This window comes from Thermobia domestica, chromosome 18 (assembly GCF_964235325.1).
Source record: "Thermobia domestica chromosome 18, izTheDome1.hap1.1, whole genome shotgun sequence".
Taxonomy (NCBI): Eukaryota; Metazoa; Arthropoda; class Insecta; order Zygentoma; family Lepismatidae; genus Thermobia; species Thermobia domestica.
Genome location: NC_137471.1, coordinates 102,488,371 through 102,510,067, shown reverse-complemented (window position 1 = coordinate 102,510,067; position 21,697 = coordinate 102,488,371). Strand labels below are relative to the sequence as shown.

The 21,697-nt window shown below is 36.4% G+C and overlaps 1 protein-coding gene across 1 annotated transcript in view; it reads right to left on the bottom strand.

Moving 5' to 3' along the window:
* Positions 1–2,812: 2,812 nt before the first annotated feature.
* The window catches only part of LOC145674949 (uncharacterized), a 768,948-nt gene continuing 750,063 nt past the window's right edge, over positions 2,813–21,697 (bottom strand). The window contains exons 5-6 of the mRNA XM_081745245.1: positions 8,218–8,513; positions 2,813–2,944 (exon numbers count right to left, since the gene is read on the bottom strand). Coding sequence (XP_081601371.1) covers positions 8,221–8,513 — 293 coding nt within the window. The 3' untranslated portion in view covers positions 2,813–2,944; positions 8,218–8,220. The remainder of the gene's footprint in view (positions 2,945–8,217; positions 8,514–21,697) is intronic.

Sequence of the window (21,697 nt, the reverse complement as noted above, 5' to 3'; positions counted from 1 at the left end):
TTACAAATCAACATATTTCGAGTATATTATATATTTTTCTTCGTAATTTGCTAATAGTTTTATCTCGTTTGTATCATAAACAAGTTCTTTAATCATAACCACTCAAATTGTGAACTAATGCCTGAACAAATTTCGGATTTCTATAGTTTAAATTATCATAGCTATGAGGTGCACCTCTAAACATCCCAGTTAAATGATCGTGATCTTCTACGTACGGTTTATTCATATTTACCATACACAAACATTTTATCAATTCATGGTTATATTGTTACCATATCAACCCATATTATCCTTATCAATAATAGGTGATGGATCATTCAAACTTCACGCACATATATGGGAAGTATTTGTCCTGTTATAAATCTTTATTTCTTTGGCAAGCGGAATTATTTCAACTCCATCTTATACTTTTTCTAATTCTATTACTTCATCATGCAACATTTTCAAAAACCTTTCGCAGCATTTAGTCCATCATAACTTTTTTGGACTTTTATAATCTCCATTTGAATAGTTACCACAATATAAGATTTATTGAAAGTTGTTTTTTATATTTTGTAGTTTTAGAACAATTATGATATTTCATTATTTATAACAAGAATCAGAATTAACAAAACCTCTATTGAAATGGTTACTTATTGAAGTAGTCCGTCAAACGGACAAATTTCTCTTGTACTTCTCCATTAATGTAATATGACATAGCATGACAAGATAAGAACCAAGTATTATACGTTAAACTAATTCCACAGAAACTAATAACCAAAACAGGAAGCATAATGCATCTGGTGTATTGGTATTTATTTATTGTTCTAGGCAGAACTAAATATTGAAAATTACATACGATATAATAAAGTAATGTTCTGAACTCAAATAACAAATCGAGTAGCACCCAAAAAGAAAAGAAAAACAATTGAATGAGTTACTGATAATATTTTCTAGTACGTTCCTAGTAATCAGAAAATAAACTTTTATCAATACTTAAAATTAAACAAAAAAGACTAACTAACTCTATGGACTATGGAAATCGAAAAATCAATGAAGAAAAGCTCTCCACTAACTTTCATCCTTAGCCAACTAGATCCATTTTCTATTTTGCAATTCTATTTCTTCGAGATCCATCTAAATACTGTCCTCCAATCTGTACCTAGGTCTTCCTAATGGTCGTTTTTCGATTGGTCTTCCAGTTAAGACTTTGAAAGCGTTTCTACTTTCTTCCATCCTGGCTACATGACCTGCCCACCTGAGCCTCTTAAATTTGATGACCCTAACAATGTTTGGTAAACTGTATATAAGTGATGTAGTTCCTCGTTATGGAACAAAAAGGATTTATTGTTTCAATTACAAGATACTAAACAATTCATTGTGAAAGAGCTAAAGTCATAACTTACTTTTTGGTGACGATAACTGCCAAATATTAATCACGTGAACTTTTAACGTTTAATATTGTTCTTAATTAAACATTGAAGACTCTCATTTTACTCATTTACAGTTATCGCTGAAACATGCAACCATTATTAAAACCTTGAACAGCTAACAAAATTAATATAAAATTAATATTCGTAGTGACAGTATTATTACTTCAAATTGATACCTCAAGAACTATGTTCAGTATCCCACACGGATTCTTCTCAAATCCACGTCCAAAGATTGTTCTTTTCATGATTCACTGAAATTCAGAAGCCTGAAATGTAATCATAAACAACAAAATATAAATACTGTAAACTAACCTCTTCTCATTTTAGAATTCCGGAAATATTTTACTTCTTTCACTCACTGACTCCCTCAGATGACGTTCGAATAGGGAATTGAATGTGGCATAACAGGAGGGAAGTGGTTTAAAAATTAAAGTACAAGGCCTCTTATATATATATTGTAGCTTTCTAAACACCCACCTTTTGTTATATATACAAGATAGAGCGAATTTTCGGAAAATTTTAGTTAATAGTTCGAACAGTTAATAGAACATTCTTTGTACTAATTTAATTTCAACACAGTTTTGGGAAAATTTCTCTTGTTCAGTAGCAAATTTCTAGTATCTGAGATCTCCAGAGAAGTTAGGAATGCCTCCTTTTACATTAGAAATCCATCTCTAATTAAAATAAAACTCAAAATTCAACCTTTCAACAAACTGGTGAGAGGTCTATTGTGCCTGTTTACCTTGTGGTAGTGATTTACTGAACACTCACTGAAATAATGAATAACAACTTCCACTCTGTTAAAAAAAAAAGGTAGGAAACGATAACAACTAAACAATACCTCTAGAATTACGTAAAAATGATAATTAGCTGTAAAATTAATAAATCAAATTTAATTGACACTTATATTAGTGAATGAATATTGTAAAGTCTAGTTACAATTACACAGCTGGTCGGTAATGACTTAACTACAAAATTGAAATTCCGAGAAGTGAAATTTGAAACCTAATATCGGATGAACAATTTATGTTTCTGTTATATAGGCAACCAACACTACAACCATGTAGCTTATGGTTTTTATAATTTACTGTTTACAAAAATCTCTATAAAAAGGTATACAACTATAGAGCTGATGAATCATTAGTCCGTTTTTTCATTGTTTGGAGTTAGGCCACTTTGCATCCAAGCGTTCCAATTCATATATTATTTCCATAGAGTACATGTCGTCTAACATCACTGTTTCTTATGCCAAATTAGATGACTCTTCAAATTAAAATTATGAGTAAATCTTTTGGAGCAAAGACTACACTTGAATCTTGGTTCCACACCACATTCGTATCTCCGGTGACGTAGAAGTGTGCTTTTAGATGAATAGAGTTTGTTGCATTCATTACACGTAAGGTCGGACTGAACGATTGCAATCTGAGTAATGTTTGATGATAATTCCATTGGAGGATAACTTGGTTCCTCTTTGGAAGCATCAGGTAACCGATAATAGACCATCTGAGACATGAGCTTCAAGTGAAGCAGCCCTGCAAAATAATGGCAAGAGAAAACTTTTAAAAGAATAATGATCATTGATACAAATAATTTGAGAAATGAAATTGATTATTGTTCCTTTGTAATGTATGTAACGCGGCAGTTATTAACACGCAAATAAAGGAACTACAGAAAAAATTCCAAAGGAAAAATCTCTTTCCATTTCACAACGACCACTATTGAAGTTAGACGTATTATTTAAATAAAATTGTTAATGAATTAAATCAGAAATCCTATCAGTTTACTTAAATATAATGAAAAAATATTAACTTTTTACTATTTACAAAAGAAGTTACGAAGGATATTCGGCTTCAAGCCTAAGTTTATCACTTGGTTCAACTTAGAAGAATTTACGTTGCGAAATGAAACATTGTCCATTTAATAGAACATGTGAAGAAAGGGGTATTGGCAAAGTTATAGTGACTGAGCACCATTTGGGGAGCAGAAAGAGAAGTTCAAACATAGCATAGGGGAGCAAGATTGTGCTAATGCAATGCTAAAAACAAACAGAGGAATACTTTGTTGATAATCTCTTTGGCTCAGTGTCACAGAGCTCTGAAGGAGAATAAAAGAGAATGAGTTGACGTATCCCCGTACCATCTTTAAATATGCCATTACAAATTTAGTGTGAAATTTAAAATATGACTAGGACTGTAATATATAAACCTGGGTTATAATATACCAGAAAAGACAAGAAGAAGATCTGTTAAACGGCAGCATTATTCATTCGGAAGCTAGAATGTATTCAACGTGGCAACTGCCCAAGAATTACGAGCACACTTATATACAATACAGTTGCGTAGTAATGGGAACATCCTAAACCTTTTTAAGTGATTACGCTTGTTAAGATTCTTATAAACGTAGGTGTGAATAAAATGTCTACGGAAATAGCTATTTCCAAAGGTCAAAAAATAAAAAAACTACAGTATCTATTTAACCAAACTAGTTACCGCCTGCAATTACATGCCTTTGCATCTCTCAGCCAACGACTGGATTCCGTGGAAAAATAACTCTGGAGTTTGCGTTATCAAGAAGTCCTCAATCACATGTTACATCACACAATCATCGTAGAAGATCTTCTCCTCAGGAAGTGACCGAGATGCCGAAATTGGTGGTGGTTAATGAAATACATATCGGTGGGGGCGAGGAAGGATTTCATATTGTAACTCACGGAAAGCCTATTCCTCTGCGCGACACCATTCTTGTGCAACATAAGAATAACGTCAGCCATTGTTGAATGCTTGCAGATATGTATACGACGTATTACAAGGAGAACACCCCATAACAATATGCATTGGTGGTTTTCCCTCGCCTGAAAAACACATGATAGAGCACTCCCACTATGGCATATCATGCCACCAATACTTTTCATGGGTGGAGAGGTAGTTTAGAAAATCGTCCTGGATGTTGTTAAGATCCAATTATTGTCCTGACCTTTTACGATTGTCATAGCAAATCCATTTTTCATACGAAGTTATACTCCAATGCAGGGAACTTTCCCGATTGTTCATTAAAATCAGAGAATTACACTCAGCCAAACAGTGATTTGTTGGTCGTTGTCATCTCATGTAGTACCCATGAGTTTAAAGTTTTCACCTTGCGTATTATATACAGAGCCACCGAACGACAGGTTGTATGGTTTGTGTCTAACTCGTCTGCAAATGCATGACAGTGACTTTTCCGAGGTTGTGCTTCCATGTGTTCGTGAGGCCGCGGGGATAATTTTGTAATGTATTACCGAAATGAAAGTTGAAAAACCAATAGCGAATGGTGTGTTTATTCGCCAATCCTAGGTCAAATGCGTAGCTTGATGTGCATAGCATTTCGATTTAAAATTGTAAAAAGAAAATCACTTACAATTGTGTGTTCTCCATTCTGCACCTACCTATGACTCTGTTCAAGAATACACTGCCTCTAGACTGTCTGGATACCACTGCTTGTTTCTTGGGCCTGTACTGAGTTTGCGACGTTAGACATGTCACATCAGTACATCCCTCTGCTATATTGATGAGGTGAGTTTTTCACCAGAAGCCAAAATGGACATTTCATTCACACCAACCAAATACGTAAAATATCTTTCAGGCCGGGCGCTGGTGATATCACTTGTTTTTCCTAGTGATCTGACTTTACACTACGAAAATATTGATGAACAGTGTGTGCAGCTATTACATGTGATCTGGATATGATGAGTAGGCGTACGAACGGCAACAACGTGTAGTACAAAGGAAAATTATGTCAGTGAAGTGCTTTGTGTCAATTGTAGTGACATGAGCAATACATTCGACTGTCGTGTAAAACAGTTGGTACGCGTGTTCGGGATATGTAATGATGATCTTTTGTTGAAGGAGAGCAGTATGTACTGGAGTATTGTATTTCTATTTTTCCCGAGAATTTGACAAATGGTGAATATCTAGTCCATAGATGTTCGATTTCGCCTAAATCCGCACTGACAATCTCCAATAATTTCATCGGCATATGGAGTCAACCTGTTAACAGTATGTTTGTGATAATTTTATGGGACATTGACAAAAGAGATGGCCTGGTAATTATTAAGATCAGTTTTGTCACCTCTCCTGTAAAATGGGACAATGGTTGATTCTTTCCTCTCTTGTAGCAATTCCTCGATGTTCCAGGTGAGAATAAGTTTGTGTATTTCGTTCCGCAGCTTTTCCCCTTCAGCTAAAATTAACACAGCAGGTATTTTTCTCCACTCGGAGATTTGTGTTTCTTTAATTTCTTTATAGTAATTTCTATTTCTGTTCGGTTGGGCTCTGGGATAAACAGTTGTGGTATTTGACCTTTTTACGTACACATTGTTGGCTCTGTTGAGCAAACTAACAAAGAAATTTTACAATCTATTCAAAATATTATCCTTGAGAATTGTCCCGTCCGATTGCCTTAATATATATGCGTGACACTGTTAACTTTTCTTAAACTCATTCATGCCTTTTTGCATGTCTTGATTACATTGTTTTCACAATTAACTTAAGTTCACAATTTTGGCTTTCAAAGCTTATGGTTCGTTGTTCTAGAAGTTTCCGAAGTCTCCTGCGCGTGATATCAACGAACTTTTGTGCAGTTCTATCATTCGACTTTTGTAGCCACAGTTTTGGCTGTTTTTTCTTCTCTGCTAACTTAGTGCACTCTAGTCGAATCACTTTCTTCGCACACATTTCCACGCGCCCTAATGTTTCCGATGAAATGTTAATGCTATCACTAGTTTTAACCCAAATAACCTCAACACGCATTCTGAATCTTTTAAAATGGACAATTTATTCGACACTTCAGTCTGGTATTCTTTTCTCGCCTGATTTACCTATAATTTCTTTAAATTAAACTTCTCTGCTTTGAGACCATTATTTCCATTTTCAATGATCATCTCTCTCTTGAAATCGCTGCTATCAGGTAGTGGTCAGTATTACAGTCAGCTCCCTTAAACGACCGAATGTAAATTATACTAGACTGTCTTCTTCTATGTACTAAAACATGATCAATTTGATTATGTTTTTCCATCTGGTGAAGTCTAAGCATATTTATGAATGGTACGATGTGGTATTTTTGTACTCTTCACGATAAGATTTCTAGACATTGCAAAGTTCACGAGTCTAACGTCGTTGTCATTCTTTTCCTTATGCAGAGATTCGTTCCTTATAATTGGTTTGAAAATATCCTCTCCTCCTACCTACATTGAAATCCCGTGATAAAATGTTCATATAGTATCAGGGAAGTTTGTTAAATACCCATTCTACTTCCTAGTAAAAGCTTCCCTTTACATTATCATTTTTAACTACTGTTCGGGTATGTACATTTAGAATATCGTACCATAGACCATGAAGAGTAATAAAAGAAAGTCTAGAGTTAATTAATTCTACACGTTTGATTAATGATATTATTCGTTTGTGAACGACTTGCCAAGTCCCTGATTTTCATTTCCTTCCCATAAAAAACAAAAATTTCTGTCTGTATCGCTCCCTTTCCTTCCCACCTAATTTTATGAACTGCCAGGTCCATGCTAGATTTTTATAAGCCGCCTGTTACGGATTTTCATGCGCCTGCCCCATAGAAACTTCTTATATTCCATGTTCTAAATCTCATGTCTATTTTACTCTGCTGAGATTATATCAAATTATCAATCATCTTCCGAGTCTATTGTGAACGTTTCTGAACGGGTGCCTATTTACAGGATGATGTTAACCCACACTAAAACATAGCTGGAAGATCACACCTTATCATCTGTCCGGGACTGCTTATTCAATATATTCGCAACTAATCCCTATATCTAGAGGCCTTCTCCACGATTCGCAGGCTGAGGAAGCGTGATGCAGTGGTATAGGAACTGAAATCTTCTTAGGTAATGCAGCAAACAATATAGAGAGCGAACAAATCTGATGATGCTCTCTATAGTGAGCTCTGAATAAGAAACTGACAGTTGGCTAGCCGTCGAATTTGCTCCATATCCACTATCTTTATTTAAAAATTATTTTACAATAAAATATAGTAACTGGAGTGTTGTCGCTTTGCTGAAACAAAGCGTACTTCCAAGAGAGACCGTAATTTTCTTATCACATTACTGTGGTTGTTGGATTTGAGTTGATTTTGAGACGCTTTCAGCAGCGAGGCTATATAAGACGGGACCTACTGATAAACGTGGAATCCGAACCACATGAACTCCCGCCGGAAATCTAACCCGAGTGGTTGTTGGATGATACCTCCTACGCATGACCTGGAGATGTGACAAACTGTGATTTGTATTGTCTATACTTACTAATACTACTCAAAGTGATTGCGGTGTGTGATGAATATATGAATATTATAAATCCCTAAACACGAAGGCCGAAGAATACAACCGAATTGTGTGTGTTTCATCTACAGATATTATGTTTGAGGAAAGTATAGCACTAATTACACCAGTACTTTGAAGTTTTGTTCCTTCTGAGTTAACACAAAACTTAAAATCCTTTATTTAGTAATTCTATAAACCAATCACTTTGATGGCTATCTGTGTACTATATATGTATATTGACATATATCTGTATTGTGTATGATTATATATCTCACATTCTTAATGCCATGATGACGTTTTATATTGGCAAGATTGAGTCTGTGAAGTTCTGTTCGTATACCACAATATACATAATACATTTACCATGTTCGAAATATTGTATTATAGAATAGTAAAGAATAAGCTCAAAAAATATTAAAATGCGTGAATACTTCTCATGAACAGGAAAATCGACATGCACTCCATGATCAATAAATCACTTACGAGTTAATTTAAATCACTTTGATTTGCCATGTCAGCTGCCCTTAATTCAGCTTCTTGTTTGCTGAGTCCGTGCAATCCAGTTAAATGACCAGTGAGTGTATAGCGACGACGAAATTTCATATTACATAAAATACAGGTAAATTTTGGTTCAATACCACAATCATAGCGCCGATGGCGACTTAGCGTTCTCTTCCGCAGATAATACTTCCCACAAAGATCACATCGAAAACCAGGATCTTCAAATTGTAGTGCAGTCTGAGTCTTAAGCCATACACAATTCTCATAAACATCTGCTCCTGTAACGTAAAAAGTAAAGTTTTCTATGTACTTCGAAATATGTTACATAAAGTTCATTATTGCTAATATACTGTGTAATGAAAATTTGTGTAAAATTAAGTTTTATTTCAGATTTTTCACATAGACCGCATCCTATATTAAAATGGCTTTGTAATTTACGTAAGTTAGTAGAAAGAAAAATAAAAATTAACATAAATGGAATACTTACAATCATAGGATTACAGATGAGTAACTTTACAGGAATATATACACCTTGCCTTATAAAGGTTGGCCGCACTCTTTATTGCCATTTTGAGGCAAAAATTTTCTAAGTCCAACTTCGGGTATCTTCGGAAAAAAGTAAACCAGGTTCGAACCTCCAAGCCAACGTTTGCGATCGGGAAAAAATTTGCAGATGTGTTTTTCTTCTTTTAAATATAATAAGACTTCTTACCAAGTGTAGAAAAAAGTAACATTGATTGAAATACTTAATGATACAATATTTCGAAACCTTTTATTAATGTCAGCACATACTTGTTTGTCATTTAGATATCCATACATAATGGAACATTTAGATACTGTACGTAAAGGAATTTTTCCTATGTAAAAGAATGTTCAAAGTTAAGACATAGAACATAATTCTCGTTTGAGTACTAAAATAAAAGTCAAAGTAGAACAAAAACAGCGTTTGCAGTGGATATGAATGTCATAATTATCTTGAGAGCCGCTATACATCGCTAGAAGCATGTTCCGAAGGGTCCTTGTGTTAGCTCCGTGGTAGGTAGTTGCTCGACAGACGCCGTGCTGTTCACACCGCTGTCTCGGTAGGTGTGCGAGTTGCAGTGTTGAGTGTTTTTTTCAACTCGCCCCGCATCGTCAAGTGGAGTATTTTCTGCTATCCAGTACTTAGTGTTTGCTATTTCCTACTTTCTTCATATAGTCTAGTGTGAAGTACTGTTTTATGTTCTAGGTGAACCATGTCAGTTATTCGAGTGAATACTTTACGTTTGTCAGTTTTTATGGAATCTGCGAAGCGCCGTATCCCTCCAGCTGTATCGGATTCCCTCACCGGTGCTCCAACATCCAGATCACCGCCCATGCCCGGTTCTTTGAACAAAGTGGATATTTTACCGGATGTTCATTCATTTACCAGCTTTCCCGTATTAAATGAGAAACGTCCTCCGACTTTAAGGAAAACCTTCCATCTCCAACTGTGACTTCTGGTCCTGCTCTTCCCTGTGCACACACTATAAATGAACCTAATAGTCAACTCGATGTTACCACTAGTTCTACAGTTGCACCTATCACCAGTTCTCCCACTACTGTCTCCCAGAGGAATCTTGCATCTAATACATCTCCAAGTGACACATCAATCTCCAGTACCATTGTGGCGACTGCTTCGGATCATCCACAACAGAGTCCTCCTGCTCCAGTATTTCCAGAATCGGAGGCGGATCCGTTACCTGAAACCGACGTAAGTACTCGATTGTTAGCGATCACGAAAGACTCCCACCAGGAAATGAGTGTTTTATCCGATATGGATTCTCTAACTATAGAAGCATCCCAGTTCCCTCTCTAGCAGAGAAGAGGCGTCAAAAACGCCGATCTCAGTCCTCCTCTCGTCATAAATACAATCGAGCCAATAAACTTCAGAAAACTAAAAGTGCGCTTCCTGTGAACAATAATTGTGTGTACTAACGCAAACGATGTTGCTGCCCCGCCAGACAAGTGATCATATCACCTTCCAATGTGAATATGTGCGAGAGTTGTTTCCCGTCTTTGTTGTGTCAAGTGTATTATGCAGAGATGGGCACCCTCACTCATTTTTGCCCTCAAGAGGGCCGCCCTCACCCTCACTCACCCTCATTTCGGTAGATGAGGGTGAGGGTGTCTGAGGGTGAGTGTGACAGATTCCATTGAGGGTGAGGGTGTCTGAGGGTGAGGGTGATGGGGTCGACTGAGGGTGAGGGTGTCTGAGGGTGAGGGTGGGAGAGTCGGTTGAGGGTGAGGGTGTCTGAGGGTGAGGGTGAGGGAGTCAACTGAGGGTGAGGGGAGGGAGTCGATTGAGGGTGAGGGTGGTTGAGGGTGAGGGTGAAGGCGTCGATTGAGGGTGAGGGTGGTTGAGGGTGAGGGTGTAGGGGTCGACTGAGGGTGAGGGTGAAGGATTCAACTGAGGGTGAGGGTGGCTGAGGGCGAGTATGAGGAAATCAACTGAGGGTGAGGGTGGCTGAGGGTGAGGGTGGCTGAGGGTGAGGGAGTCAACTGAGGGTGCCTGAGGGTGAGGGTGAGGAAGTCGATTGAGGTTGAAGGTGAATGAGGGTAATGTTGAGGGAATTGATTGAGGGTGAGGGTGAGTGAGGCTAAGCGAAAATGCCCATCACCAGAATGAATTCCTGAAGGATGTTTGCTTGAAAGTTATTTATTTGGGAAATGATTGAAGAAATAGCAGTTTCCTGCGAACTTCAAATAGAGTAGGGCCACGCTGGCTCAGTGGTAGAGCGTTCACTTCTGGTGCTTGGGGTCCCGGGTTCGATCCCAGCCCCCGCCAAGTTAACTTTGTGGTGGACAATCACCGTGTGCGTGGGTTTCCTCGGGGTTCTCTCGTTTCCTCCCACTTTCTTCATTCCACCATTTCATTCATTTCTCATCATCAACGTCTCCTTTAGGCTAACCGGCATAATCGTGGGACGTAAAACTAAAAGATTTCATTTCATTTTTCAAATAGAGTAGCAACCTGTTTGGCACAGAGTCACGTAATTAGGCCACAAAACATCAGTTGGTGCAGTGTACGAATTAATGGGGATGGTGAAAGGGATATTCCGTGTGACAAAAATTTAATTCCCTCCCAGAAGAACATTTTAATTTTTTCCCCTCTCTAGTATTTTTTTCGAGTGGTCATATAGCTAGAATTTTATATAATGGTCATATAGAATATTATAGAATGGTCATATTTTATGTAACCAAACAAAAACATAGCATTTATGTCTGACTTAAAAGAGGTTATTAACATTTTTGCAGTCGTTAGAATCACATACTTTGTTTCTTGGAATAGTTACTTACTCATCCGGAAAACACATTCTTTTTGTCAGAAGCAAACTATAAAGGCTCGAGAGGGGTGTAAAGGTCACGAAAATTCTGTAATTGTTGGAAAAGCATTCCTTGTAAGACGTGTCATAGTCACAGGTTCTCATAACATTCGTTGTAACGGATGATCTATAATTTAATAGAATGACGTATTAGCTTCTACATGCCTGCTTAGCAGTATATATATATATATATATATATATATATATATATATATATATATATATATATATATATATATATATATATATATATATATATCGTTTTCACCACTGAACTTAAAGTATTTTAAAATTAATTGATAAAGTTTGAGATTTGGTTGCCTGCTTAAATGTACAGTACACATCATGTTTTGCCACTCCCATACAGAAACATAATTAGTGGTTAGTTCAACTTTAAATAATACAAATTTATACTTATTTTCTAACTTTCCTCATCACAAGTCTAGTGGTTAGCGTGTGCGCCAGTGATGCACAGGGTCGCGGGTTCAATTCTCGGTGAGCGAACACAAGGACTTAATTTTACCTTTATTCATTTGCATTAGTCACCCGTCTTCTTTAGAATAAAGGGCATAGCCGTGGAACCTTAAACTACTCATTCTAATTTCGTATTTAAGGAGCTTGGCTTACCAACACTTCTTGAGGGTAAAGGATGGTGCATGAGCGTGGCTGAGGGTGAGGGAGTCGATTGAGTCGGGAGTCGGCCGAGAGAGTAGATGTACTATTTGTAATGTGTTATAATTATCCACTTGAAGAGTGTGACACATTTGAGGCTGGTTTTGGAAATGGAAATGTTTTTTCCATAGATTTTCATGAGAGATGTTTGAGGCTGGCATTTGTATTTGTTGTCTAAGTAACAAATTCCATTGCATCTTTTTTCTTTTTTTTTTAAAAAAAACATAAACATCATAGAGTAAGGAAACCTCTTGAATTTACAAGGTAGGAAATTTATATAAAGTCTTTTTTCGAAAGCTACTCTGAAACAGAGGTATGTCGTTTCCCACAACTCGATTTTGGTGTAGTTTGTCACAATATTTTTATTCAGGATATAACAGTTCCTATTCCAGTACAGATTAGCACATATCTGACGAAACAGCTAAATGTTGCCGGGAACTTATATTCGTATTGATCCCTTGCAAAAAAGTGGTGAGTGTTCTTGCCTTCGGGACGAGATAAGTCTCATACAATCTGGCTGCTGAAAAAATATTTAGCTCCAAATAAACACGAAACATCCTAAATTTCACGATAACTTCTCTTTTAACGGAGTCATTTATATTAACTCATTTTATATAGTGTACTTTTATATACTTAAAGTAATGTATAGATGAATCGAAAAGTAGAACCACATTATGCTTATCATTCTCAAATGTATTACACATAACTTCTAGACTCAATGTGGTGTTATGACGTAAATTTCATAGTCACAAACATCTTACTTGAGCTTTCATTAACTTTAATATTTGTTCTTTTAGCAAAATACAGGCTATAAAATTGTAAATCAACTGTTGTAAAAGATCCTATAATTGGGGATGATCGTCCCTGTTGGAGTTAGATTGTTAAATAAATAAAATAAAATAAAATAAAAATATAATCAACTCGTCCTTTCAAATTTTCTATTCTTATATTCGGATTTAATAAAGAATTGTTTATATTTAACGTATTCTAGCAGGACAATGTGTTCTCAAGCACATAATTAAAAATAAAGGCTGCTCTTGAGGGAAGTCACACTGGTAAAAAAAATAGTTTTCTTGCCTCAAAGTACGAGAAAGAAGATAATCTGATCCAGTTAGAAAGTGCAGGGCACAATTCGGAACAATATTGCGGTGTCTCAGGTTCCCAAATATATATAAGGAAGGCTTGGTGCAATATAGTGCGAAAACCTTTATTGTTCTCAGAAGAAAATAAAAATTCCAACTGTACTACCATACTAATTAATGAAGGCAATAACAGCACTTATGGTATTTATTGGCATCTAGTCTCCTTTTTTAAAAACTTGTCAACAGCAACGGGTCATATGATATCCAAGAATATTTTTTTTTTTTTTTTTTTTTTTTACAAATTTGGCTTAGCACATAGATGACCAAACTTTCGAGCAAGCCACTCGCACTCAACTGGGCTCGGGTTCAATAATTAAGAGCGAGCCCGAATCCTAATAAAATAAGTCAGAGCAAGTCGAAATGAGTGCGAGCACAACTGACCGAAGTGAGTCCGAGCGAGCGCAATATAAAATGACTATCTATTTAATATATATATATATATATATATATATATATATATATATATATATATATATATGTATGTAATATAAATAATAATATACCGAAGATATAATGTATTCCTATCTATATTATAATATATAAATTTCAATCACTTGAATGAGAATCATATTTAACCTTACTTATTGTTTATTAAATACATGAAGGTAACTGTATGAGGGAGACGATTGACAGTGAGAGTGGCTGAGGGTGAGGGTGTTCGATTGAAGGTCAGGGTGAGGGTGGGTGACGGAGTCGATTGAGTCGGGAGTCGGGCGAGAGAGTCGATGTACTATTTGTAATGTGTGATATTTATTCACTTGAAGAGTGTGAGACATTTGAGGCTGGTTTTGGAAATAGAAATGTCTTTTTCATAGATTTTCATGAGTAGTGTTTGAGGCTGGCATTTGTATTTGTTGTTTTAGTAACAAATTCCATTGCTTTTTTTTTTTTTTTTTTTTTTTACATAAACATCATACAGTACGGAAACCGGTTGAGTTTCCAAGGTAGGAAATTTATATACTAACAACTAATGAACCCGTGCGTTCATAGAAATATCTAGCGAAATAGGTATTATTTTAATTGTAGGTTTTATAAATCCCAACAAACAAGAGTAGCACTTAAGTGTGTTGAATGTCGACAGCATCATGGTTTCTCAGCCCATTAACTTGTATGATTAAACATTCTATTTATTCTTTGAAATAAACGAAAATTTTAGCAAGTTAATTTTACTGATTTCTTCTTGACATCTTTAAATGTATACTACGCAAAATGTTACTACTGTATGATGTAATTTTAATATTTATGAACAGGAACGTACGCAGGAATTTATTTCGGGATGGTTTAAGAGCTTCTCGGGGAGGGTCCAAACATAATTTCAGGCTAAATTATATTAAAAATTGTAAAATTGCCCCTAAAATAAGACTAAATTTACAAAAAAGTCAGATTTCGGGGGCTCCGGACCCCCAGGACCCACCCCCTGCGTAAGTCCCTGTTTATAAATAAAAATTAAAGCAACATAACATTATATATAAGAATACTTTTAAAGCAAGGGACACCAAAATAGGCCAGAAGGAGAAATTAAAAATCAAAAAATTTAAATCACGAACATTAAAAAAGAATACTTTCCCTAATAAAACAATGGGCTAGAATAAAAAAGAAAGTGGCAAGTTGACATCCTAGAAAACAAACACACACACCTTTCTTTTATTAAAGTCTTTTTTCGAAAGTTACTCTGAATCAACGCTGTGTCGTTTGCCACAACTCGAGTTTGGTGTTGTTTACCACAATACTTTTATTGAGGATATATCAGTTCCTTTTCCAGTAAAGACTATCACATACCTGAAGAAACAGCTAAGTGTTCCCAGGCACATATATTCGTATTGATTCCTTGCGAATAAGTGGTGAGTGTTTACGCCTTCAGGACGAGAGAAGTCCCATACAATCTCGCTGCTGAAAAAAATGTTTAGCTCAAAATGAACACAAAACATCCTAAGTTACACGATAGCTTCGTAAATTGAAAATTGCATTTCTCTTTTAACGGAGTCCTTTATATTAACTCATTTTATATAGTGTACTATTTTTCCGTTATATTATGCTACTTAAGAACCGGTTTTTATATACTTAAAGAAATGTATAGATGAATCGAAAACTAGAACCACACTATGCTTATCATTCTCAAATGTATTACACATAACTTCTAGACTCAATGTGGTGTTATGACGTAAATTTCATAGTCACAAACATCTTACTTGAGCTTTCATTCACTTTAATTGGTGTTGTTTTAGCAAAATACAGGCTATAATCAACTCGCCCTTTTAAATTTTCTATTATTAAATTTGGATTTAATAAAGAAATGTTTGTATTGAATGTGTTCTAGCAGGACAATATGTTCCCAAGCACAAAATTAAAAGTAGAGGCTACTCTTGAGGGAAGTCACACTGTTAAAAATATTAGTTTTCTTGCTTCAAAGTAAGGAAAAGAAGGTAATCTGATCCAGTTAGAAAGTGTGGGGCACGATTGGTAACACTATTGCGGAGTCTTAGATTCCCGGTGCAATATAGTGCGAAGCCACTTATTGTTCCCAGAAAAAAAAAATTCAACTCCACTACCATAACATTTTTTTAAAGGGGAGAAAAGCAGTTATGATAATTATTGGCATAAAAAAGAGAGAGAGAGAGAGAGAAATATTCAAAGGTGCACACACATTTGATGCAAAATTTTAATCTTGCTATCTTGAAAACTAAGGGTTTTTTTTATTTACCTCACCCCTCCGCCCCCACTTGGCACCGGCAAGTTTACCATCCGGTTCCGAAACGCATCTGGGGTGCTCTTTGGTCCATGCTTGACTTGACTAATTAAAAAAACGGGTTCAATACGTGTTATATGAGCTTAATAAGCGTTTAAACACAGCACTATTCCATGGTACCGATTCGTACCATAAATTAACAAAGGGTTAAACACTACTAAGCAACGTACCTGTATTTTCGAAGTGACGGCTGTATCGAAATGAGAGCTCCTCCGTGGCTAAGCGGTTAGCGTACTTGCCTTTGGCGTGGAAGACCCGGGTTCGATTCCCGGCGGGAGCTCATGTGGTTCGGATTCCACGTTAATCAGTAGGTCCACGTCTCATATAGCCTCGCTGCTGAAAGGGACGCTAAAACTAAAATCAACTCAACTCAACTGTATCGAAATGATTAAAGATTGGTGTGACATGCTCATACGCTACAAGTCTTTCCTGGCTTTTGTTTTCTACCTCTTCCTGTTAACAAATTTTCTTCAATTTTCTTTTTTATCTGAAAGAAAATGAAATAACGAAGAAATATGTTTACTTTTACCCCGTCCCTTTTTTTTCTTCAGTAGGTTGAGGAAAAACTACTACTAGTACTAGCTGCTGAGTATTTATCGAAATCAATCGCTCCTTTCTTTCATGTCAACTGCGGCTACAAATGAACAGTACTAATCCGAGGTTCGCTGTTGTATTCGGTGGTATTCGGAACGACGGTGAATGCTTCAAACTAGACCAACGATAGGTCAGATGTTTTGTTATTTTTGTGGAGGCCAACGATTTCTTGGCGCAAATACATTCATTTAATTTTCTCTTAACTCTCAAAGGAAAGGCCACATTTTTTTCGGAACCTCCTTCCGCGGTAAGAAAGGAACTTTTTCTATTCCATATTGCCTTGCTTAAATTGTATCCAATCGACAGACTTTGAATTGAGTTTGGAATTTGGAAGGTAGGAACAACGCATGTAACATCTTGAGGAAAAATCACTGCATGTTCAGAGCGCTGCTTTCCATTATAGAAGAGATTCTGAGAAAATGTGATTCCCACACCCCGAAAACGCAAATATTTTAAAAGAATTTAGACATCATTCGCGGTAACAGCCTGACGACCAGCTGTTTAGTGAGATATTTTTGTTTTGAAAATTTCGTGAAAAGCAGTTGTTGTTTGTTCCAATGAAGTGAGTATACTATTGATCGAATGTAGCGTATACCGGCGTACTTCCTAAATTTTAGGTGGCTATGCGATAGTTTCCAAAAATTAGAGGTGGGTATACGCCGTATACCGCGTATACCCTCCATTACATCCTTGAAACTAACACGCTCATTTATCCTCGAAGTTGAGTTTTTAATAAATCCTACGGTCTACTACAACGAATCTTTCTTGACATACCCCACACCGAGTTTTCCGTACACCGAAGTTTCCTGCTCCCGAAGGTTTGGTGCAATATAATGCGAAGCCACGTATTGTTTCCAGAAAAAAAAAGGAAAAAAATTCAACTGCACTACCATACTAATTAATGAAGGCAAGAACAGCACTTATGGTATTTATTGGCATCTTGTCTCCTGTTTTTAAAACTTGTCAACAGCAACGGGTCATATGATATCCAAAAATCCTAAAAATAGTAAAATCTGTTTTTCTTTTTTTTTTACTTTACTTGAATGAGAATGATATTTACCCTTACTTATTGTTTAGTAAGTACATGTAGATAACTGTGAGTGTAAGGGAGTCGATTGATGGTGAAGGTGGCTGAGGGTGACCAGAGTGACTGACGGTGGTTGAGGGTGAGTGTGAGGGAGTTGATTGAGGGTAAGGGTGAGTGAGGGTTAGCAAAAATGCCCATCTCTGGTATGGACCATGATCCTGCGATAAAGTCTCGACGAAATAACTGCTTGACTGAAAGTCTAAAATTTACCTTAAAAAGCGTAAGTCTCAAAAGGTTTAATAGAAAATATGTATTATGCAGTACTTCGACAAAGCTGCTGCAATTGAGTATTTTAATATATTTAATGGCAATAATGTATTTTGAACTGCGTACAATACAAAATAATGTATACCCATATTGTGGAGTGTGTACTCTCTATCATTTTATTGTAAATTAATAATATTTAAAAAACACTAGTGCCTTTGTTTGGCATGCTGTTTTCTATGACATGCTGAGATTTGCCACCACGATAGATTTTTCAGAGGGTTTAGAGGTTCAGACTCTCTGTAGCAACGGCGCTGATTATTATTAGGTTATTACAAACATAATTTTTATCATTGTTATAACATAGTTTGTTGTAGCATAATTGTGTTATTTACTGTGAGTTTATGTCCGGTTAGCTTTTGTCCGCTTCTGCATCAATATAGGTGAGCTTATGTCTACGATCCGCCACTACACGCAATAACCACGTCAGGATGGAAAACTTTCTAACTTAATTTCAAAACTGTATATGTTAATGTTAAAAGATTCACTTTGGAAAAACTGGAAAAGAACGGATCCCTATCAACTCTCCCTTCCAAATGTTGGTATGCAAGGAACAAGTTTAAATAATTCGCCTGGGGCGAATTCCAAGAAGCAGGAGTCTCTTTAGGAAAAAGCGAACTTTTCTGAATGCGCAGCTGGTGACAAAAACACAGCCTCATAGCTGCCCTCCCGAAGTCTCCTAATCTTCCTCGTGGTGTTGATAGAACAACAGCGAAAGGCTAGAATTGATCCCTCCCCCTGCACTCAACCATGTGTCAGTCTGCAAGAAATCTTTGGTAACAAATTTCCAAGAAAAAGTGATGTACCGTACTTGCCAAAAGGAAACATCCCAGCGGAAACAAATAAATACGGTGGTCTCGGTATTGACGACAATACAAAGATTGGAAGCGGAAAAACTGGTAGGTTGTCTTCAACTGATGCAAGTGATTTATTCAAAACAACTGGGCATTCACAAAAGTGCATTTGCACACGATACCAGGGAGTAATCTACCCCCCCCCCCAATACCCCCTAACACCCCTCCAAATTTCTTTACACACACCCCTGGACGGAAAAGGAATACTCCTCCAAATCACTGGCGGATCCACGGGGAGGGCGGAGGGGGCGGTCGCCCCCTCCAAAGGGTTTTTTGAACTTTGAGCATTTATCATTGGGAAATACTAATATGGTCTTTTCCCCGACCGATCAATCTGTGTGACTAGCATAGCAGAGTCTAATAAAAATGTATGGTACTTAATAGTACTTAATACAGACACATTTGAATTGTGAATACTTCTCTTCCTAGTTCCTTGGGGCAGTCACCATAACCCCCAAAGTAGCGAGAATATGATTCATTCGTTAGACGAACAACTGTAATAGGAAGGGTAAGACGGCTCACTCTTTGTACTAAAAATATGTTATTGTGTCCTAGAAAAAGGATATGAAATGAATTTCGGAATTCCGGATTATAACCTCAATTACCTTTACCTTTAATAAAGAGAAATATAGAATCTTCAGCGCTCCTTACCGAAAAGCTCTCTAAATCTAAGAGGAGACTTTTCGGTTGGTTGATTGATTGATATGTATTTACGTTGTTTGTCAAATGCGATGCTTTACAGAATGAGAACTAGAATTTAAAGTTGGATCTGACCCAGTGTAGTGCGTTCGATGCTCACTTACCGGGAATTAAACCACAGAACCTCATGCATCAAAGAGCATAGGTACGTTCGCTATATACTAGATCAACAAAGAGAGCCATGACTTTTTGGGTTCAACACGGAAACATTAGGAAGGGACCAGGGATTTATTGTGACTTCAAATGGCATTCCATCTTTTCTTGAGAAATAACACAAGCTTCTTATTGTAATTCACACATAAAACACGAAATCCCGAGTGAGTAACTTCGCGCAGGCCAAACCAATTAAGCTAGAAACTTGAAATAAGGACAGTATGTAAGATTTGTTACGTAAGGTACCACTAAGGAAGATTTTTTTTAATTCGAAAAAAGGAAGGGAGAATGGGATGGAAATTACTTTAATAAGATGTTCATCTCTTCGAACCAGTTAACACTAGAGACTTGAAATTTGGAATTTGGATTTCTCATTTAAAATAATTTGACAGGTGTTTCAACTTGTTTATATTATAGTAAAACGGAGAAAAAAAGATGGAAAGAAAAAGTGGCGGCGATTGCAAATATTATAATAAGATATCAATATCTAAGAATGTTTGAAGATTAGAAACATGAAATTTCGTATATAGACTTTCCACTTAAAATAATTCAATACGTATAGCAGCATTTTTGATATTTTACCTAGAAGGGAAGAAAAGGGGTGGGATTACTACTACTACTACTACTATTATTATTATTATTATTATTATTATTATTATTATTATTATTATTATTATTATTATTATTATTATTATTATTATTATTATTATTATAAGATGCCATATCTCGGGATCCCTTGCGGTTAGAAACATGAAAATTGGTAGTTTGATTTTTTATTTAAAATAATTCAACATGTATTTGAACGTTTTTTTCACTTAACGTAGAAGAGAAGGGAAAAAAAAGGTGGGGTGGTTCATTAAAATGCCTTACGAGGTGTTGGAATTTCGTGACACAGTTTTAGCTCAAACCAATTCTATATGAAAGACAGAAGGAAGAACGCGAAATATTGTGCCACAGTACCACGTACGAGCTGTGCAAGGCCGTATGTCGAGCAGATTGGGGATCTGGGGGCGAGCCCCACCTAGACGAAGGCTAGTATAATATACCTAGGTAATTTTATTGTTGTTGTAAGCATAACTATAATTATATTATGTTTCGTGGACCCCACACAAATATAGAGATAGATTAATTTTGTATTAATTTTTGAAACTGCTGTCCCGCAATTGGTACTCAAAATATAAATGATTAGAGCAAATTGTACACTCTTTCGTTAAAATGAATGATATCGTCAATACAGTATTTTCTTTTGTACAAGTATTGTGCCAGACAGTGCATCTCATATGTTGCGGTGACGGTGTGTGAAGTGAATCATGACACCGTCACGCCTCCGAAACGGAAGTATGTATTTAATTTAAATCTACAGAGAAAATACTCCCATTACAAAAAAAAAAAAAAAAAAAAAAAAAAACTTACAAGTTCGGGTCCCAAAGTGGAATCTGGGAATCATTTTTACAACCCCCCTCCAGCCCCGTATTTATATGAGTCCCATTCTTGTAAATTAAAATTCTGGTCACCTTGAAGCTACGCTCATCTTCGAGAAAGCAACCGCCCCTCCCAAACGATCCTTCTGGATCCGCTAGTGCTCCAAATCCAATTGTATTAATCAGTATCATATAGGTTCTTTATTGCATCAAGTTAAAAAACATTCTTATTTATTTATTTCACTTCAAAATACGAAGCGACCACGTTCTCATGTACGGCTTCGAGAACCACATGCCCTCATTATTTCGGGCGGTGTTTCGATCAAAAGAATTGACAAAACAGACCTACTCATACCTACCCTCCTCGACTCCGCAGTCGTTTCCTAGAAAAGAGATTGATGGACAGATACAGATGACTGAAATTGGCAACGTCTTGAGCGGTCATTCACCTACCTCCTCCTCAATAAGGAAAAAATGTGACAATAT